The sequence below is a fragment of the Myotis brandtii genome, unplaced genomic scaffold, assembly GCF_000412655.1.
Source record: "Myotis brandtii unplaced genomic scaffold, ASM41265v1 scaffold417, whole genome shotgun sequence".
Classification (NCBI taxonomy): domain Eukaryota; kingdom Metazoa; phylum Chordata; class Mammalia; order Chiroptera; family Vespertilionidae; genus Myotis; species Myotis brandtii.
The window spans coordinates 60,736-77,055 of NW_005366017.1; the positions used below are offsets into that span (position 1 = coordinate 60,736).

At 42.3% G+C, this 16,320-nt stretch overlaps 1 protein-coding gene across 1 annotated transcript; it reads right to left on the reverse strand.

The window, feature by feature from the left end:
- Positions 1–5,853: 5,853 nt before the first annotated feature.
- Positions 5,854–15,135, reverse strand: C1S (complement component 1, s subcomponent). Its single transcript, XM_005873652.2, has 12 exons — positions 14,952–15,135; positions 13,635–13,712; positions 13,140–13,347; positions 12,768–12,945; positions 11,794–11,919; positions 11,159–11,358; positions 10,444–10,597; positions 9,964–10,079; positions 9,475–9,553; positions 8,838–8,966; positions 8,051–8,125; positions 5,854–7,027 (listed from the first exon to the last, which is right to left on the reverse strand). Exons 2-12 carry the CDS (start codon positions 13,655–13,657, stop codon positions 6,228–6,230), a joined length of 2,088 nt encoding a protein of 695 aa, XP_005873714.1. The 5' UTR covers positions 13,658–13,712; positions 14,952–15,135; the 3' UTR covers positions 5,854–6,227.
- Positions 15,136–16,320: the final 1,185 nt, after the last annotated feature.

Below are 16,320 nucleotides of genomic sequence, written 5' to 3' on the forward strand. Positions count from 1 at the left end.
AAGGCTAAAGGAGTTCATCACCACCAAACCAGTATTACATGAAATGTTGAAGGGTATAATTTAAGAAAAGGAAGAAGAAAGAGGAGGAGGAGGAGGAGGAGGAGACAACAATAAATAAAAAATATGAACAATAAAAAGGCAACAAATATATATCTATCAACAATTATATCTAAAAAATCAAAATAAATAAACAAGAAATAAAATGAACAAAATAACCTGAATAAAATAGAATCAGAGGCATAAAAGCATGAAACAGATTGACAAATCTCAGAGGGAAGGGGTGAGGAGGGGCAGGAAAAAATTAGCCAAAGAACTTATATGCATATATGCATTATCTATGAACACAGACAATAGGGTGGTGAAGGCCTGGGATGGGGCAGGAACTGGGTGGAGAAGGGCAATGGGGGAAACAAGAGGGAACATCTGTAATACTCTCAACAATAAAGTTTTTTTTTAATAAAATAAAATAAAAAAGTGAAGAAAACAACCCCAGCCAGGCTGGCATGGCTCAGTGATTGAGCTTCGACCTATGAACCAGGAGGTCATGGTTTGATTCTTGGTCAGGGCACATGCCTGGGTTGTGGACTCAGTCCCCAGTGAGGGGCGGACAGGAGGCAGCTGATCAATGATTCTCTCTCATCACTGATGTTTCTATTTCTCTCTCCCTCTCCCTTCCTCTCTGAAATCAATAAAAATATTTTTTTAAAAGAAGAACAAAGAAAAAGCATAACACCTCCTGATTTCAAACTATATTACAAAGCTATAGTAATCAAAACAGTATGGTATTGGCATAAAAACAGACTCACTGATCAATGAAACGTAATAGAGAGCCCAGAAATAAACCCACATATATAGGGTTAACTAATTTTTGAGAAAAGAGTAAAAAATATACAATGGGGAAAGGGTAATCTCTTCAGTACATGGTTTTGAAAAAACTGGATTGCCACATGCAAAAGAATTAAACTAGGCCCTATTTTGGACCATACACAAAAATCAACAACAAAAAAGTTATTTAATCTTAATAATTTGAGTTTAAGACCTGAAACCATAAAACTCCTAAAAGAAAACATAGGGGCTAAGCTCCTTGACATTGGTCTTGGCAATAACTTTTTTTGCCTGGCCAGTGTTGCTCAGTGGTTGAGTGCCAACCTATGAACCAGGAGGTCAGGGTTCAATTCCCGGTCAGGGCACATACCTGGGTTGTGGGTTCAATCCCCAGTGTGGGGCATGCAGATAATCAATAATTCTCTCTCATCATTGATGTTTCTATCTCTCTCTCCCTCTCCATTCCTCTCTGAAATCAATAAAATATATTTTAAAAATTAATAAATAACTTTTTTTACTTGACACCAAAAGCAAAAATAGCATGTGGGACTACATTGCACTAAAAAGCTTCTGCTCAACACATTTGTAATACCTCAAACAATAAAGAAAAAAATTTAAATAAAAAATATTAAAAGCTTCTGCTCAGCAAAGAAAACCATCAACAAAATGAAAAGGCAGCCTACCAGATGAAAAAAAATATTTGCAAACCACATATCCAATAAGGGGCTAATATCCAAAATATACAAGAAACTCATACAACTCAATAGCAGAAAAGGAAACAGCCCAGTTTAAAAATGGGCATGCCCTAGCTGGTTTGCCTCAGTCAGTAGAGCATTGGCCTATGGACTGAAAGGTCCTGGGTTCGATTCCAATCAAGGGCACATGCCCAAGTTGCAGGCTTCATCCCCAGAAGGGGGCAAGCAGGAGGCAGCTGATCAATGATTTTCTTTCATCATTTATGTTTCCATCTCTCTCCTTCTCCCTTCCTCTCTCTGAAATCAATAAAAATATTTTTTAAATAAAATAAAATAAAAATGGGCAAAGAACCTGAAAAGACATTTTTCCAAAGAAGACATACAAATGGCCAACAGGTACATGAAAAGATGCTCAGCATCATTAGTAATCCAGAAGATGCCAATTCAAATCCAATGAAATATTAGTTCACCTCTGTTAGGATGGCTATTATCAAAAGACAAGAGATAAATGCTGGTAAGGATTGTGAAAAAAGGGAACCCTGGTACATTGCTGTAGGGAATGTGCACTGGTATAGCCACTATGGAGAACAGTATGGAGATTTTTTAATAAATTAAAAATAGAACTTGTCATATGATCCAGCAATCCCACTTTTTGGTATATATCCCAAAGAAATGAGAGCATTATCTCAAAGAGATACCTATACTCCCATGTTCATTGCAGCATTAGTCACAACAGCCAAGATATGGAAACAACCTAAGTGTCTGTCAACAGGTGAGTGGATCAGTAAAATATATTATATAATTATATACATTTAATTTTATATATATACTAGAGGCCCGGTGCATGAAATTTGTGTACTCGTGGGGGGGAGGGGTGTCCCTCAGGCTGGCCTGTGCCCTCTTGCAGTCCAGGAGACCTCAGGGGATGTCTGACTGCCAGCAGGGAGTAAGCCTAAGCCTTTGGACATCCTTAATGCTGCTCTGGAGGCAGAAGAGGCTCCCGCCACCACCACTGCGCTCACCAGCCATGAGTCCGGCTTCTGGCTGAGCAGCGCTCTCCCTGTGGGAGCACACTGACCACCAGTGGGCAGCTTCTTCATTGAGCGACTGCCCCCTGGTGGTCAGTGCATGTTATAGCAACCGGTTGTTCCACCATTGGGTTGATTTGCATATTACCCTTTTGTTAGATAGGATAGAATATTACTTAACCTTTAAAAACTAAGAAAATTCCGTCATTTGTGACAACATGGGTAAATCTGGAGGGCATTGTGTTAAGTGAAATAAGCCAGTCAGAGAAAGGCAAATATTGCATGATATCACTTACATGTTGAATCCTTTTTTTAAACAAAAATGTCAAACTCATAGAAATAGAGAATAGAAAAGTTGCTGCTGCGGGTGGGTAGATAGGGAAACAAGGAGAAGTTGGCAAAAGGGTTACAAATTTCTTCTATAAGCTTAATAAGATCTGAGGATATAATGTACAGCATGATGACTATAATGTACAGCATGATGACTATATGTGGTAATACTATCTATACTAATAAAAGCCTAGGTGGCCCTCATGTGCAACGTCATCACAAGATGGCCGCAACAAGATGTTTCATGCTTTCATGCCTCTTCACTACAAGATGGCGCCACAAGGTGGTGGGGCCTGGCATCCGTTCCGCATAGTGAGGCCTGGGAGTCCGCACAGCATGCGGAGGAGGCCGGTCCTGGCAGAGGAGGTGGGTTGCAGCAGGGGAGGGCAGTTGTGGGTATTCAGGCCGGGAGGGGAGGGCAGTTGGGGGTGATCGGGCTGACAGGGGAGCAGTTAGGCATAAATTAGGCCGGCAGGGTCACGGTTAGGGGGCTAATCAGGCTGGCAGGCAGGCGATCCCTGTGGGATCGGGCCTAAACCGGCAGTCAGACATCCCCCGAGGGGTACCAGATTGGAGAGGGTGCAGGCCAGACTGAGGGACACCCTCCCCGTGCACGAATTTCATGCACCTGGCCACTAGTATTGTATAATTGAAATTTGCTAAGAGAGTAGAACTTAAATGTTCTCACCATAAAAAAGAATTTTTAAGGGTTAAAATGTCAGGTTACAGATGTGTAAACTAACTTGATGAAAGGAATTCTTTCACAATATGTATGCATATCAAATCATCACATTGTAAATTTTAAATATCTTAACAATTTTATTTCAATCACATCTCAATAAAGCTGAAAATATGGCTTTCTCATATTTTTAATTTAAACAAAAGAATAGATATGCAGAAAGCATAAAGTCACATTACCACAGAATATATTTCTGATTTTAGGAAATCACAATAAAAGCAACTTTAGAGTCACAAAATTCTGGATTAGTCCAGTGTTAACTGGGTTCCTTCCTATCAAGTCCTCTTGGCCTCTGGGCGTCTTCTTTTCTCCCTGGCATGAGGGGCTGACCCACCAGTCCATTTTCTTCTGACCAAAGAAATGTGACAAATCACCTGCTTTAGAAAATAAGTCCTTTCCTGAATTTCAGGTGAACAGACACATATTATTCCCAAGTGACTTGCCAAGCAGTATCATTGATACCCTCCAAGCCACAATGAATGATTTTCGAGGCCTTGGTGATGAGCCCTTCCCAGCTCTGAAGTCTCTGATGATGATTCATTTAGAAACCCTCCCTGCCATTCACCCAGGGAATTGCAAAAACCACACCCATTCCACTGTACAGCGCAGCTGTGAAGAGGAAATTCTTTCACCAGTACCTCAGCCTATCAGCAAGAGCAGAACCCAACTAGACTGAAGGTTCTCTCTGGTGGGGGTAGACTTCTTTTTTCTGATACTTGTAAGATTCTAGTAGCCAATTATAAAAAAGAAGGAAAATTTCTACATCATGAGCATGTTTCTTAACCTTAATATTTTTCCAATTCTTTTTTTCTCTAGAGGAATCCCCCTCTTCCCACCCCAAACACTGTAGTCCAGGGTACAATGTCAATTCCATTGCACATGTAATGACAGACATGTGGGGGTTCAACTTCTACAGTTAAGAAATAATGTAAATGGCTTGACACACTCTTTCCAGAGGTTCCCTATTATAATTCCCCTTTGATTCTTCAGACCCTTCGATCAAGTTCTGATTACTTCATCATATGTTAACCTCCAATCTAAGGTCAGTTGTGGAATTTAGCCCTTTTGGTCTATGGGAGATCAAAGTCCCCCCTTTTTTTATGGGCTCTAAATACACCCCTTTTGGCTTCTGGCAAAAACAAAAAACAAAAAAACTGTTCTCCTGAAAGCTATGCATCACATTAAACAGACCAGTCCTCCAAAATTCTTACTCTTAGTCTACAGCTTTCATAAGACACCCTGTTAGAGCAACTGCCACCTAAGATAGCTCTCCTAGCCTCTGTTTAAAAAATGCTAGTCTCTATTGTGTGGTTATTTTTCATCAGTAATCATTTAGGGGGCAGGAGGAGTTTTATGGGATTTTTTTTTCCATTCCCTTAGAAAAGGAATAGAAGAGAGAGTCTTTAGGTTTATCCTCATGGGGGCTTTGCTATAATTTCTTGGTACAGAGTTCCATCCAGTGATGACATTGTTGCTTGACTGACCAATTGACCAAAACCACCAGGAAAGCAAATAAGAGCATGTTGAATTTTTTTTCTTTTTTATTCAATCATAATATTGTATTATATGAGTACTAAAGGAAAATTAATCTGGAGACATATTGAAACAATTTATACCTCAAATTTTTATACTTAAACAGCCAATTCTAACTGTTGCTATGTGGACTTCTCAATGAGGTTCAAGTATGCTTAATGAGTTCAAATATGATATCTAGTGTTGACGATGTTCATGCTAATCCATTATATTCAGTATATTTTAATTAAATGAGAGGAGAAAAACAGAATTCCCCATTTTCATGGCAATTCAATATTAGCTGCTAGAAATATATATAGATATGTATATTTATATATATAAACAGCCAGCGACCGGAATATGATAAAGACCAGAACGACCAGTTGCTATGATGCCCACTGTGGCCAGCAAACCGTCAGATCAGGGGGTGGGGCCGGCCGGCCAACCTCCCACGGCTCCTCCCCACAGCCAGCCCAGCCCTGATAGCCCTGATAGCCCTGATAGCCGTGATCGGGGTGGCAGGCCAGCCAACCTCCAGCTGTCTCCTCCTCCAAACAGGCACCACCATTGCACAAATTCGTGCACTGGGCCTCCAGTACATTTTATATATATATATATACAGGCTGCTAGATGTCTGAATTTCCATGACACAACAGCCTTCTCATCACACTCTCCTTCTATGGTGCTAAGGTCTTGATGTGGAATAAGACAAGTCAGCCAGAACTGGGTTATAAACCTGCTTTATTACAAGTAGATAGTAGACATTGAGAATGATAGAGTAAGTAGAACTTTGGACAGATGAAAGGGAAACAAATAAATCAAGGGTATGCCCAACAATAAATTTCAGAGTCAGAACTGTAACACCAGGTAATCATCAGGAAAGGGGACTCCCTATGGAATAGTGCAAGATAGAAGTGCCCTCCCCATGTTGTTATCCACAGATTTAGACCACACTGAACGATCAATACTATGTCATGATCAAACACTACCTCCAGCCATGTATACCTACACCCAAGTTCTATTTAAATCATAGGTGTGAAGGACAGAAAGCAACAGATTGGTCCTAGCCCTTGGAGAGGCTGGTGGAATATGTGTGGATTAGTCCGTACTGGGGGTACTATTTTCCTGCATAGTCTTCATTATCCAGTCAATGTAGTTCTTCACTCTTGTGTAGATCCCATAGGTCCCACATTGTGGGCCCCAGGACACCAAGCCAGCTACATAGAATTTGGGATTACTTTTATCGGGGTCTGGTAAAACAAGGGCCCCACCACTGTCCCCTTCACAGCTATCAACACCTTTCTCTCCTCCAGCACAGATCATGTTATCAGTGAAAACATAGGTTTTCACATCCACTCCCGATTTTTTTGCCTTCACCTCCTTGCACTTTTGTAAAGGAGCAATGGGTAGCCTTGCCCCTCTGAGCTTTAAAACAATATTTTTATTTTCTGTTCTGCCCCAGCCTGAAATCAGTCCCCAGGCTCCCTCTGAGGGGTTGTACTCTGAGGAGTTGCCTGGCAGGCAGATAAGGGACACAGTGGGTCCCATTTTCACTGGGTCTTTAAGCCGTATCAGCGCAATGTCATTGTCAAAATTCTTCCGTGTTTCCGGGTCATCTTGGTAGGTCCAACCCGGATGAATAATCACACGTTCAGGAATGAGCGTCTGGGAATTTGTCAGTTTTTCACGATTCACTGAGGTAGACCCAACATACATTTCTGGGTTCCGGTTTTTCTCCACAACATGGGCAGCTGTCAGCACCCAATGCTCATCAATGAGAGCCCCACCAGCCCGTGGGTGTGCAAAGAAGACTTGCCAGGGGAAATTTTCAATATCTGCAAAAGACCCTCCAAATATCCTCTGTGTTCCTTCAAAGGGCTTACTGGGAATTCCACAGACTAGGAAGGAACAAGAACAAGGTTAGGAGGGAGCAGGAAATAGATTGCTAGCCTCCTACAAGTCCTCCAACCATTTAAAAACCTGCCAGGTTTCAGAGTTCTCTAGCACAATATAGCTAACCCTGTGTTTGGTCAACTATCTTCGTACTTGACTCATTCTGAACATACCTAAGGACTAAACATCCCATGTTGCCAATTCTACAAACAGGCTATGGGAAAGACTGGGTAAACTGAGGCAGTGTGTGAACTACTACTGCCTCATGCTGTGGACAGCTTGACTCATGGCCCCGTAGACCTCATCCCTGGGAGCCAGGCTGGGAAACTCTTTCCTCATACAGACAGCAGGAGAGACAAGCATTCTACCTTCGTCTTATGCTCACATCGAAAGCTATCACCTTCTTTACTGAAGTCCTAATTATAGCTGAGTCACTCCTAGAGATCCTTGGAAATAGGGCAAAGGCGGGGTTCTCTTCTTTCATTTCATTCCCCCATTGATTGGTTCTAGGTTTGATCACTTGCCATTACCCAGTATTACTAAAAATTAATTTTATTTCAGGTAAAGTTGTCTTACCTAAATCCCTCACTAGTCAGCCTGATGGACTCTGAGTTGAGCGTAACAGGCTTAGGCCTCAGACCTGGGTTCGAAGCCTACCCCTACCCCTTACTAACTTTGTGAGCTTGCACTTAATTCACTCATCTGTAAAATGGGACTAATAATACCTACCTCATAGGACTGTTGCAAGGACTTGAATGAGGTAATAAATTCAATTAACTAGCTCAGGCTATAGTAACACTGTTGTTACTACCAGAATCATTATTATCTTGGCTTTGCCTGAGAGCCTTCTCCTACTCCACTCTGATCTGTCTGCAACCCCTCATTTTTTTTATTGTCTTTACCTCACTGAGCTACACTCTGGTAGGCCCAGATTGTTAACACGGAAGGATTACAGCTACTTTCAGAGGTTGACCCCACTCACCTGTACCAGTGGCTATGGTTTCTACCCAAGCCTGAGCCCTGATTACCTGGAACACATTGTGGCAGCTCTGTGCCCAGCACATCATTCACCCAGCTCCCGTTTCCGGCACAGCGATACTCGCCTGGAATAGCACAAGAGACACAGGACACTCTCACCACCGTATCTTCTATCTTCTATTCCCCCCTTTCTTTCAGAGCCTCAACTTCTCTGGGATTTGAGGAGGAGATTGGGTCATATAAATTAGAAAAAAATCTTGATAACATCTTCCAAACAATTTCTCTGACCTCTATCCTGCCTAGGGAGGGAAAAGAATAGTCTCCAAAGTGGAAGGAAGAGGGTTATGGCAGTGATTGGGAAAGTGCTTCAAGAGGGAACAAAATTTTAATCAATTAATTTAATTTAAAGCAATGAAGTGGAACATACTATGTCTCATCCAGTCCTTCCTCTATCACTACCATGGCCTCTCCATCAAGAAAGCCAGTCATCATACCGTGGTGACTTGAAGCTGGAAGCATTACTCCTGTGGTTCTACATTAAATAATTGGTCAAACACTGGATACTCACATAAAGATGGATATTGTAGGGGGAACTCCTGCCTAGTTGTGAAGCTGAGCTAGGTGATCTCTATGATTCACTATGAATAATCCTATGGAACCTACCCTGCCCCATATGAAAACTATATCTTTAGAATAAGCCAAGAGTATGGACAGAATCCATCTCATCTCCTTCATTTCTTTCCAAACTCTCTCCAGCACAGCAAGATTGTGCTATTCACCCTCCAACACTCTCACCCTTTCTCTCTCTTTTCTCTAGTCAAAAAAAAAAAAACCTACCACTTTCTTCATTCTGCATGTAGTAATATGGCTCCTCACAAGTGTAGCGAGCAACAGAACCAAATAAAGTATCTTCTGGTTCTTCGACTTTACCATTCGGAATGGGATCAGGAGAGCCACAGTCCACAGCTACAAGAGGAAGGCAGGAGAGTGATGGTCAGGATAGACACTCTTCCCAGGAAGTCATTGGTCATTAGGCCAGTTCCATCCTCCCAGCCATGTCCTTCATTCTGCCCCACTCCTACATCCATAAGTACATCTGGAATGATTCTCCACACCAGCTTCTCTGTAGCCATGCTGTCCAACTGGTATCACTCACTCCTTCCAATTTATTCCAGACCCTTGAAAGCTACAAGGAAGAACCTGGTTCTCAGTGGTTGGTAGAAGCCCCTGCAGAAGCCAGGAATGGACCCATAGGGTGCTATTAACTCTACCAAGCCTCTTTTTTTTTTTTTAAAGAAACCTGCCAGTTTGTCCTGGGACCACATCAGAGTTGGCACTTCATGATGGTTTCCCTTCAAAAACCCAACCCACTCTCACAAGCCTGAAAGGAAACCATACATGTGAATTTTGATGTGCTCATCTTTCAATGCCTTTTGGGAGGAAAAAAAAAGTCCCATTTTAAAGAGATACATACGTTCACACTTCAGTTTGGAATTACTCCACTTTCCATTGCTTTGACAAGTAGAATAGAAATGTGTCAAGCTACTACTTCCCTAGAGAAAGATAGACATCACCATTAATTTATAAGGAGGGATTTGGGGAATTAAAATGAAAAAAAAATTAAATCAATCTCTGGCCTCGAATCAAAGAGGAATCCTCACCACAAAAACCTCGGGGACATCTTAGCAGAATAACCCAAAGCACCCAGGAGTCGGGGCTAAAAGACAAGTTTGCCCCAGCATATCAGCTCCCCTGCCCCAGGAGGACTGTGGGCACAGAGAGAATGCCAGGCTGGCCAAGGAGCTCTATGACTCACAAGGAAGAACTAAAGATCCTGAGCTGTCCTGTTCATGGAAAAGGTGTTATACCTTGCTCAAACAAGAATATTCAGAAAACAATAAGGCAATTCCAGTATGCTCATCCTCACCTAGGGATTAGGGAAAAGCCCCTAACAGTACTTTACCTGTACAACTTCGAACCCCTCCAGACAGGTTATCGTCACCACATCTTTGAACACATATTTTTCCTTCTGAGGCTCCCAAACAGAATTGGCAGTGAATTCTTTAGCACAGGGGATTGCTTGGAAAGGACAGGAAAAATAATTCACCAAATAGGTGGATAATCTCTGTTCAATGTACATCATCCTCACACTTTGTAAAATCATCCAGTCATCCTCAATCCTGATGTCTAATATTCCAATATGGAGATACCTAAAATAATAAGGCATTACTAACTAACCGCTCCCAAGTTGCCTGCATTCACGGGTCCAGTTGAAGTATTCCTAGAAGTTGAGGCATTTCTAGCAACCACTGACAGGTCTAGATCTTGCCGAGTAATGGGGAGTAATCAGGATACTCCTCTCTACAACAATCTACCTGTTTTGATTTTACATTGTCCAGGGACTTTTTACAACCAACCAAAGCACAACTTTTAGATTACTCACGATCTCCATGATAACGAAGTTTCCAGCCCTTTTGCTGCCCTGTTTGGTCAGTTTGAAAGATGATATCAAGAACATTACTATGGGTTTTAATATTTAGTGGCCCAGGGAATCCATTTCCACAGTAAGGACCAAATTGCTGGTCTTTTGCTACAAACTGAAAGGACACAACATGATGAAATCAGAAGAGAGAGCGAACTAAAAGAAAGAGGTAAAATAAGGGAGATAAATAAAAATAGTATAAAATAGCTAAGTGAAATAAGCCAGTCAATGAAGGAAAAATACCACATGATCTCACCCATTTATGGATAATAAAGACCATAATAAACTTTTGAACAAAAATAGATACAGAGGCAGAGCTGCCTCGAACAGACTGTCGAACTGCAGCGGGAAGGCCGGGGAGGGTTGGGGGGGCAGGAGGGGCGGGTAAGAGATCAACCGAAGGACTTGTATGCATGCATATAAGCATAACCAATGGACATAAGACACTGGGGGGTAGGGGAGGCCGGGGGATTGTCAAGGCCGGGGGGAAAAAAAGGAGACATATGTAATACTTCTTTGTAATAGTTTAAGCAATAAAAAAAAATGTATATTCAAAAAAAATAGTATAAAATAAAACAAAGGGTGGGGGGAGAAAGGAAAGGAGGAAAAATAATTTATCTTCAAGAAGAAATCTCTCTGTGTGAGTTGAGAGGAAAATTAATCATCTATCACGCACAACTAAACTGTCAACGCAGTTGCCCTCTGAATCAGCTGGTTCCACATCAAAATCTTCTCTCCGCACAGTCACCACCACTTGGAAACCCTGCTCCAACAGGATCTTATATTCACACCTTGAATTCTCGGGATATGGATTAGGATAATTGGGACTTGTGATCTGCCCAATCAGTTCAGTGAACACATCCCCACTGCAATTGACTAAGAGAGAAAAAAGAGAAAGGGAAAATCAAATATAGGCTAAGCAAAGAAGTTCCTGCCCTTTCTATGATTCCTCTTATAAACTGACAGTCCCTGACTGGAGCCCATATGCAGCAATTATACACCCAATAAATATTAGTAAAGATACCCAGTGCCTATTGGCTTTCCATCACATTGCTTGTGATAGAGCCTTTCATATTTATGAACAGTCACAGATAGACTCTTCAAAGGCATCTATCTCTCTTCTCCAATTAATTAACTTGACTCTGTAACCTTGTCGTCTTCCACTCTTGTGCCCCCCACCCCTCACTCTAAGCTAACTAAGAATAGATGCCAAATTCCAAATCAAGGCTGAAGGATAGTTAAAGCCCTTAACTGAAGCCTCAAGCCAACCCAAATCTCAGGGACTATGCACCCGTTCAATGCCAAACTGACCTCCACAATTTTTCATATCATCATGGAGGAAGTATTCTGGGGGGCAGGAGCAGAAGTAACCACCAATGAAGTTGTTGCAGAAGTGGCTACAAGGGGCATCTGCAAAGTCTGTGCATTCATTAATATCTACAAAAGTAGAGAAAGATTGAGGTCAAGGGCGATAGACCTAGAAAGAAGAGTGAGGTTAAACCCAAAACTGCAAGGGCAAGAAAAGTTAAAAAAAGAACTGTTGTTTAAAGACCTTCAGTAAATCACATTTCATCAGGGGATTATTCTATATTGCTCTCCTGAAAGGTGACTCCAAAGTTGTGCCTAAAGATTGTACAGCTATAAGGGAGCTCTCACTGCCAGAGACCCTTGGCCCTTCTCACAAACAAGCATTTCAGCTCCAAAGAAAATACTCCACAAGCTAAACATGATGATATGTCTTCTGCAGGGATAAACAATTAGTACATTTATTACTTTGTATGATGATGGCACTTCTGTCTAATCTAATAGTTTGGCTTTATGAGATGTTCTAACTTTATTTTAGGTGTAGAAGCACACAGAATTTGAAGGTTTGTTTGCCATATATTGAATGGGTTTGAATATCACACATTCCTTGTGTGAGTCTTGGCAAGTTATTTAACTTTTCTTGTCCTCACTTTCCTTATCTTTAAATGGAGATAATAATACCTACCTGGAAAGTTGAGGTGAAGATTAAATTAATATAGGTAACATTCCTTATACAGTGCCCACTTCATAATGGCTCTCAATAAATTGATGTGTATTATTTATTGTTAACATTATCATCATCACTACTAACTTATGATCATGTGTTTGAATTTCATAAAGGCAACTCATAAAGGGATCCAAGGCAAGTCAACACTTTGTAAGAGTTATAAACAGTCTTTATTCACTGCATTGCTCAATGTCTATCCTGCTTCTAATCCTTTAACTGGATCAATGAGTCAATAGAGAAGGGTGAGCCTTACCTACTGCAACATAGTATGCAGCAAACCCAGTGAAACGCTCTTCATTGGAGAAGTCTGACCTAAAGATCACCTGGAGTTGATTAGATGGGACTTGGAACTCTTCCACGATTGGGGAGTTGGGATTCTTGCTGGTCTTCTGTCCGCAGATTTTCCCTTCTTCAATGCCTCCTGATATTATCTAAGAGAAGAGTCAAAAAGAAGCTAGAAAAGGGTAATAGTTTGATACAGAGGTGAGAGAAAAAGGGACAGGGAGAGTAGAACACATACCACCTTACGACTATTTAGCTCTAGTTCACCATATGCCTGTGGCACTCCCTCCTCCATCTCATTTGATCCCCCAGTCCTATCCTGTAGGTGCTTATTATAATATACCTGCACCGAGTCATAGTCGCAGTTCTCTGACAGCTCTATGTCCAGATGGGTGAAGTAGAGATGGATCCCGTACCCTTCAGGAACTTCTATATCCCAAGTTTTCTCTACATCATTGGGGTATGCCTGAGGATAGTTAGGGGACAGTATCTCCCCATACATAGTAGGCTCAGCATAAACCCATGGCAAAACGTAAAACAGAACAATGCACCTGAAAAAAAAAAGGCATATGAAGCAGGGGTGAAAACAGAACAATGCACCTGAAAAAAAAAAAAAAGGCATATGAAGCAGGGGTGACACTGGTACAGAAGACTAGTGCAGAGCTCCAGCATTTGTCACTGAGACAAGAACCACAATATGGGGAGGAGAATCTTAGGTTGGAATAAAGTAAAAAGGCATAGATCAAACCAAAACCCAGGCTTCAGAACTGAGCTGTTTTCTTAAGAAGATGAAGAGAATGGAGTCTATGCAGATCTCCGCAGACTCATGGTCACTTACCACATGGCTGGCAATTTGTCCATCCTGGTGAGCAGCACGTGTCTTGGACCTGGCTCTCAGCACCTCTGGACTTTGGAGCTAAAGGGGATGGGGGCAGGTCTAGCTGTATTTGTCTAACAAACACAGGCAACTGCTTTGGAGAGTCACCTGTGGTCAGTGTCAGCTTCATAAGAATAACACACAGTTAAACAGTTATATCATCACCATATGACCCCTATATCCTCACACCCTCCCTGGTTCTACTTCAATTAACTTTCTAAACTAAAACTAAATCATATCCTTCTCTTATTGCTCTCTGGACCTTATCCCAGTTTTTCTCCAAAAGAATGAGTATGGCCCTAGCTGGTTTGGCTCAGTGGATAGAGCATCGACTTGCGGACCGAAGGGTCCCAGGTTCGATTCCAGTCAAGGGCACATGCCCAGGTTACAGACTCAGTCCCCAATGTTGGGCATGCAGGAGGTAGCTGATCAATGATTCTCTCTCATCATTGATGTTTCTCTCTCTCTCTCTCTCTCTCTCTCTCTCTTCCTTTCTGAAATCAACAAAAATATATATTTTTAAAAACACACAAAAGAATGAGTACTTGATCCCAGTTTTCTCCCTCCTCTGTTCTCCTCCTCACCCTCACCGCAGCCCACCCCCCATCCCAGCCCCAACTTCATCAGTCTCTCTCCTGCCCTCACAGAACAAGATCACTATTTCCACTCAGGTTTTCAGGAGTCTTTCCTCATTGTGCCCATTCATCTAAGGCATGTTCTCTCTTGACAGTGATCCCCCTATCACTTCAAACCAGCTGTCTTTGCTATATTTATTATTGCATGCATTTCTATTGATACTCCCAATGAACACTGATGGAGCAAGAGCTTCTTTCACTAGAGTAGGCAGTGACGTTGGGAGAACTGGCCTGAGACAGGGTTGGGTGGGGAAGGAGAAAAGGGGTAGCTGGATGACAATAAACATAAAAGGAAAAGAAAGGTATTCCCTCAATTTTCTACATTAATTTTCCAGGAGGCAAGGTTTCCCCCTTCACTAAAACAGACAAGATATCATCTTTCCACCGTTTCTAGAAAAGTTTTGCCAAAGGGGTGGGGGCAGGCCAGATGTAAATCCTGAAAACAGTACTAGGCACATGAGGTGGGGTGACGTGAGGGTGGATGAGGTACCTAAGAGAAATAGGTTACAGTATCTATATTTTTGCCTTCGTTTTATTCTGCTCTTTCCAACCCTCCATCTTTGCCCAAAACCTTTGTATGTAAAGTTTTCTGCTTTCTTTTTGCCTCCATCAAAGCTCTGCTCTTCGTTTTTAAGGTTTTTACCTTTAGAAGCTGAGGGAAGCAAGTGGGTCAGTCCCCTCTCTTGCCAGTGGGCATGCTGGGCGACCCTGCCGGCTCCCAAGGAGAGAAGTACGGGGTCTGGACGCTCCCTCCGCAGGAACCTCTTCCGGCTGCCCTGTCCTGGTTCTGTTGATATGATTCTCTACCCCAGTGTGCATGTCTGAAATTCCCTGACCTAAACCAGAGGGGGCTGGGAGACCATGACATAGGGAAAGGGTGACTCAGTCTTGATCTTAGAGCTCCCTCTGCTTTTGAAACAAGAACTGCATACTTCTCTCAGGCCTACGATTCCTCTATCCAGGGCTGCAGAGGGAGAAAGGAGGAATGGGGGATTTCACCGATTGCCTAATGCTCTTTTTCAGCCAAAGGGTGTGTAACAGAGTTTTCAGGGAAGTCAGGTGATTTGTGGGAGAAGGAGGTAATTAATACTGTGGGGGGGAAGCCAAACCCAGAAAGCCCAACCCTCCAGTTGTGTATGAATCATGAATTAAGGGAAAATAGTTATCCGTAATGCAGGTCTTCTCTGCTTTTAAGGCATATTTAACGGTTGGATAATGACATACCTAGACCCAAGCGGGTGTGGGATCGTGCTTTTTCCTCTTCCTAAAACCCCCTCCACATCTCCAAACATCTAAATTCTATTCACCAATCAAGGCCCAGTTCAGACGCAATCCAGAGTCCCTTATCCAGTACCGTTGAGTACAGACATGTTTCGAAATTCAGAATTTTAAGATTTTTAGAAAGACAGTGCAGTACATGGACCCAATATTAGGTCACACCTCTTCCTCTCCCTCCCCTTGAGGGCCTGGGAAAACACACCATTATCAAACATTAATATTTCTGCAGATAAACAGATTGATCCTCACAGTAAATGGAATAACTAAAATTGTAGTTTAGTTATAATCATATATTATGTTTAACAATTACTTATCATTGTAAACTAGGTACTTCCCATCAGTTCAGTCAGGTTTTGCTGCCAAATGAGTGCTGGACAGATGATCATTTGTCATTCCTGTGGCTGCCCAGCATTTGACCGTCTTCACCACATTTGGGGACTTCCTCATCATGAGTCTGGGGAGCAAAGCCCACCACCCAGGAGAGAAGACGTAAGTGAGGAAGTGTGTCCCTCACCACTCTAGCAGCCCTAGAGCAGCCCGTGCACTCACGCCTCAGTCATCGGAGACATCTGCCGAGGCTTTGAATCCAGAAGTAGTAATGCCAAGAAGCAGGGACTCTGGAACCTCTGGGGACTGTGGTGGCTGCAGCACGACGGAGGAGGAGGTTGTGCTTGCTAGCAGCATCCAGAATCCAGCCCCAGCGAGTAAGCATCGCAAGCTGAAGCATCTAGAAC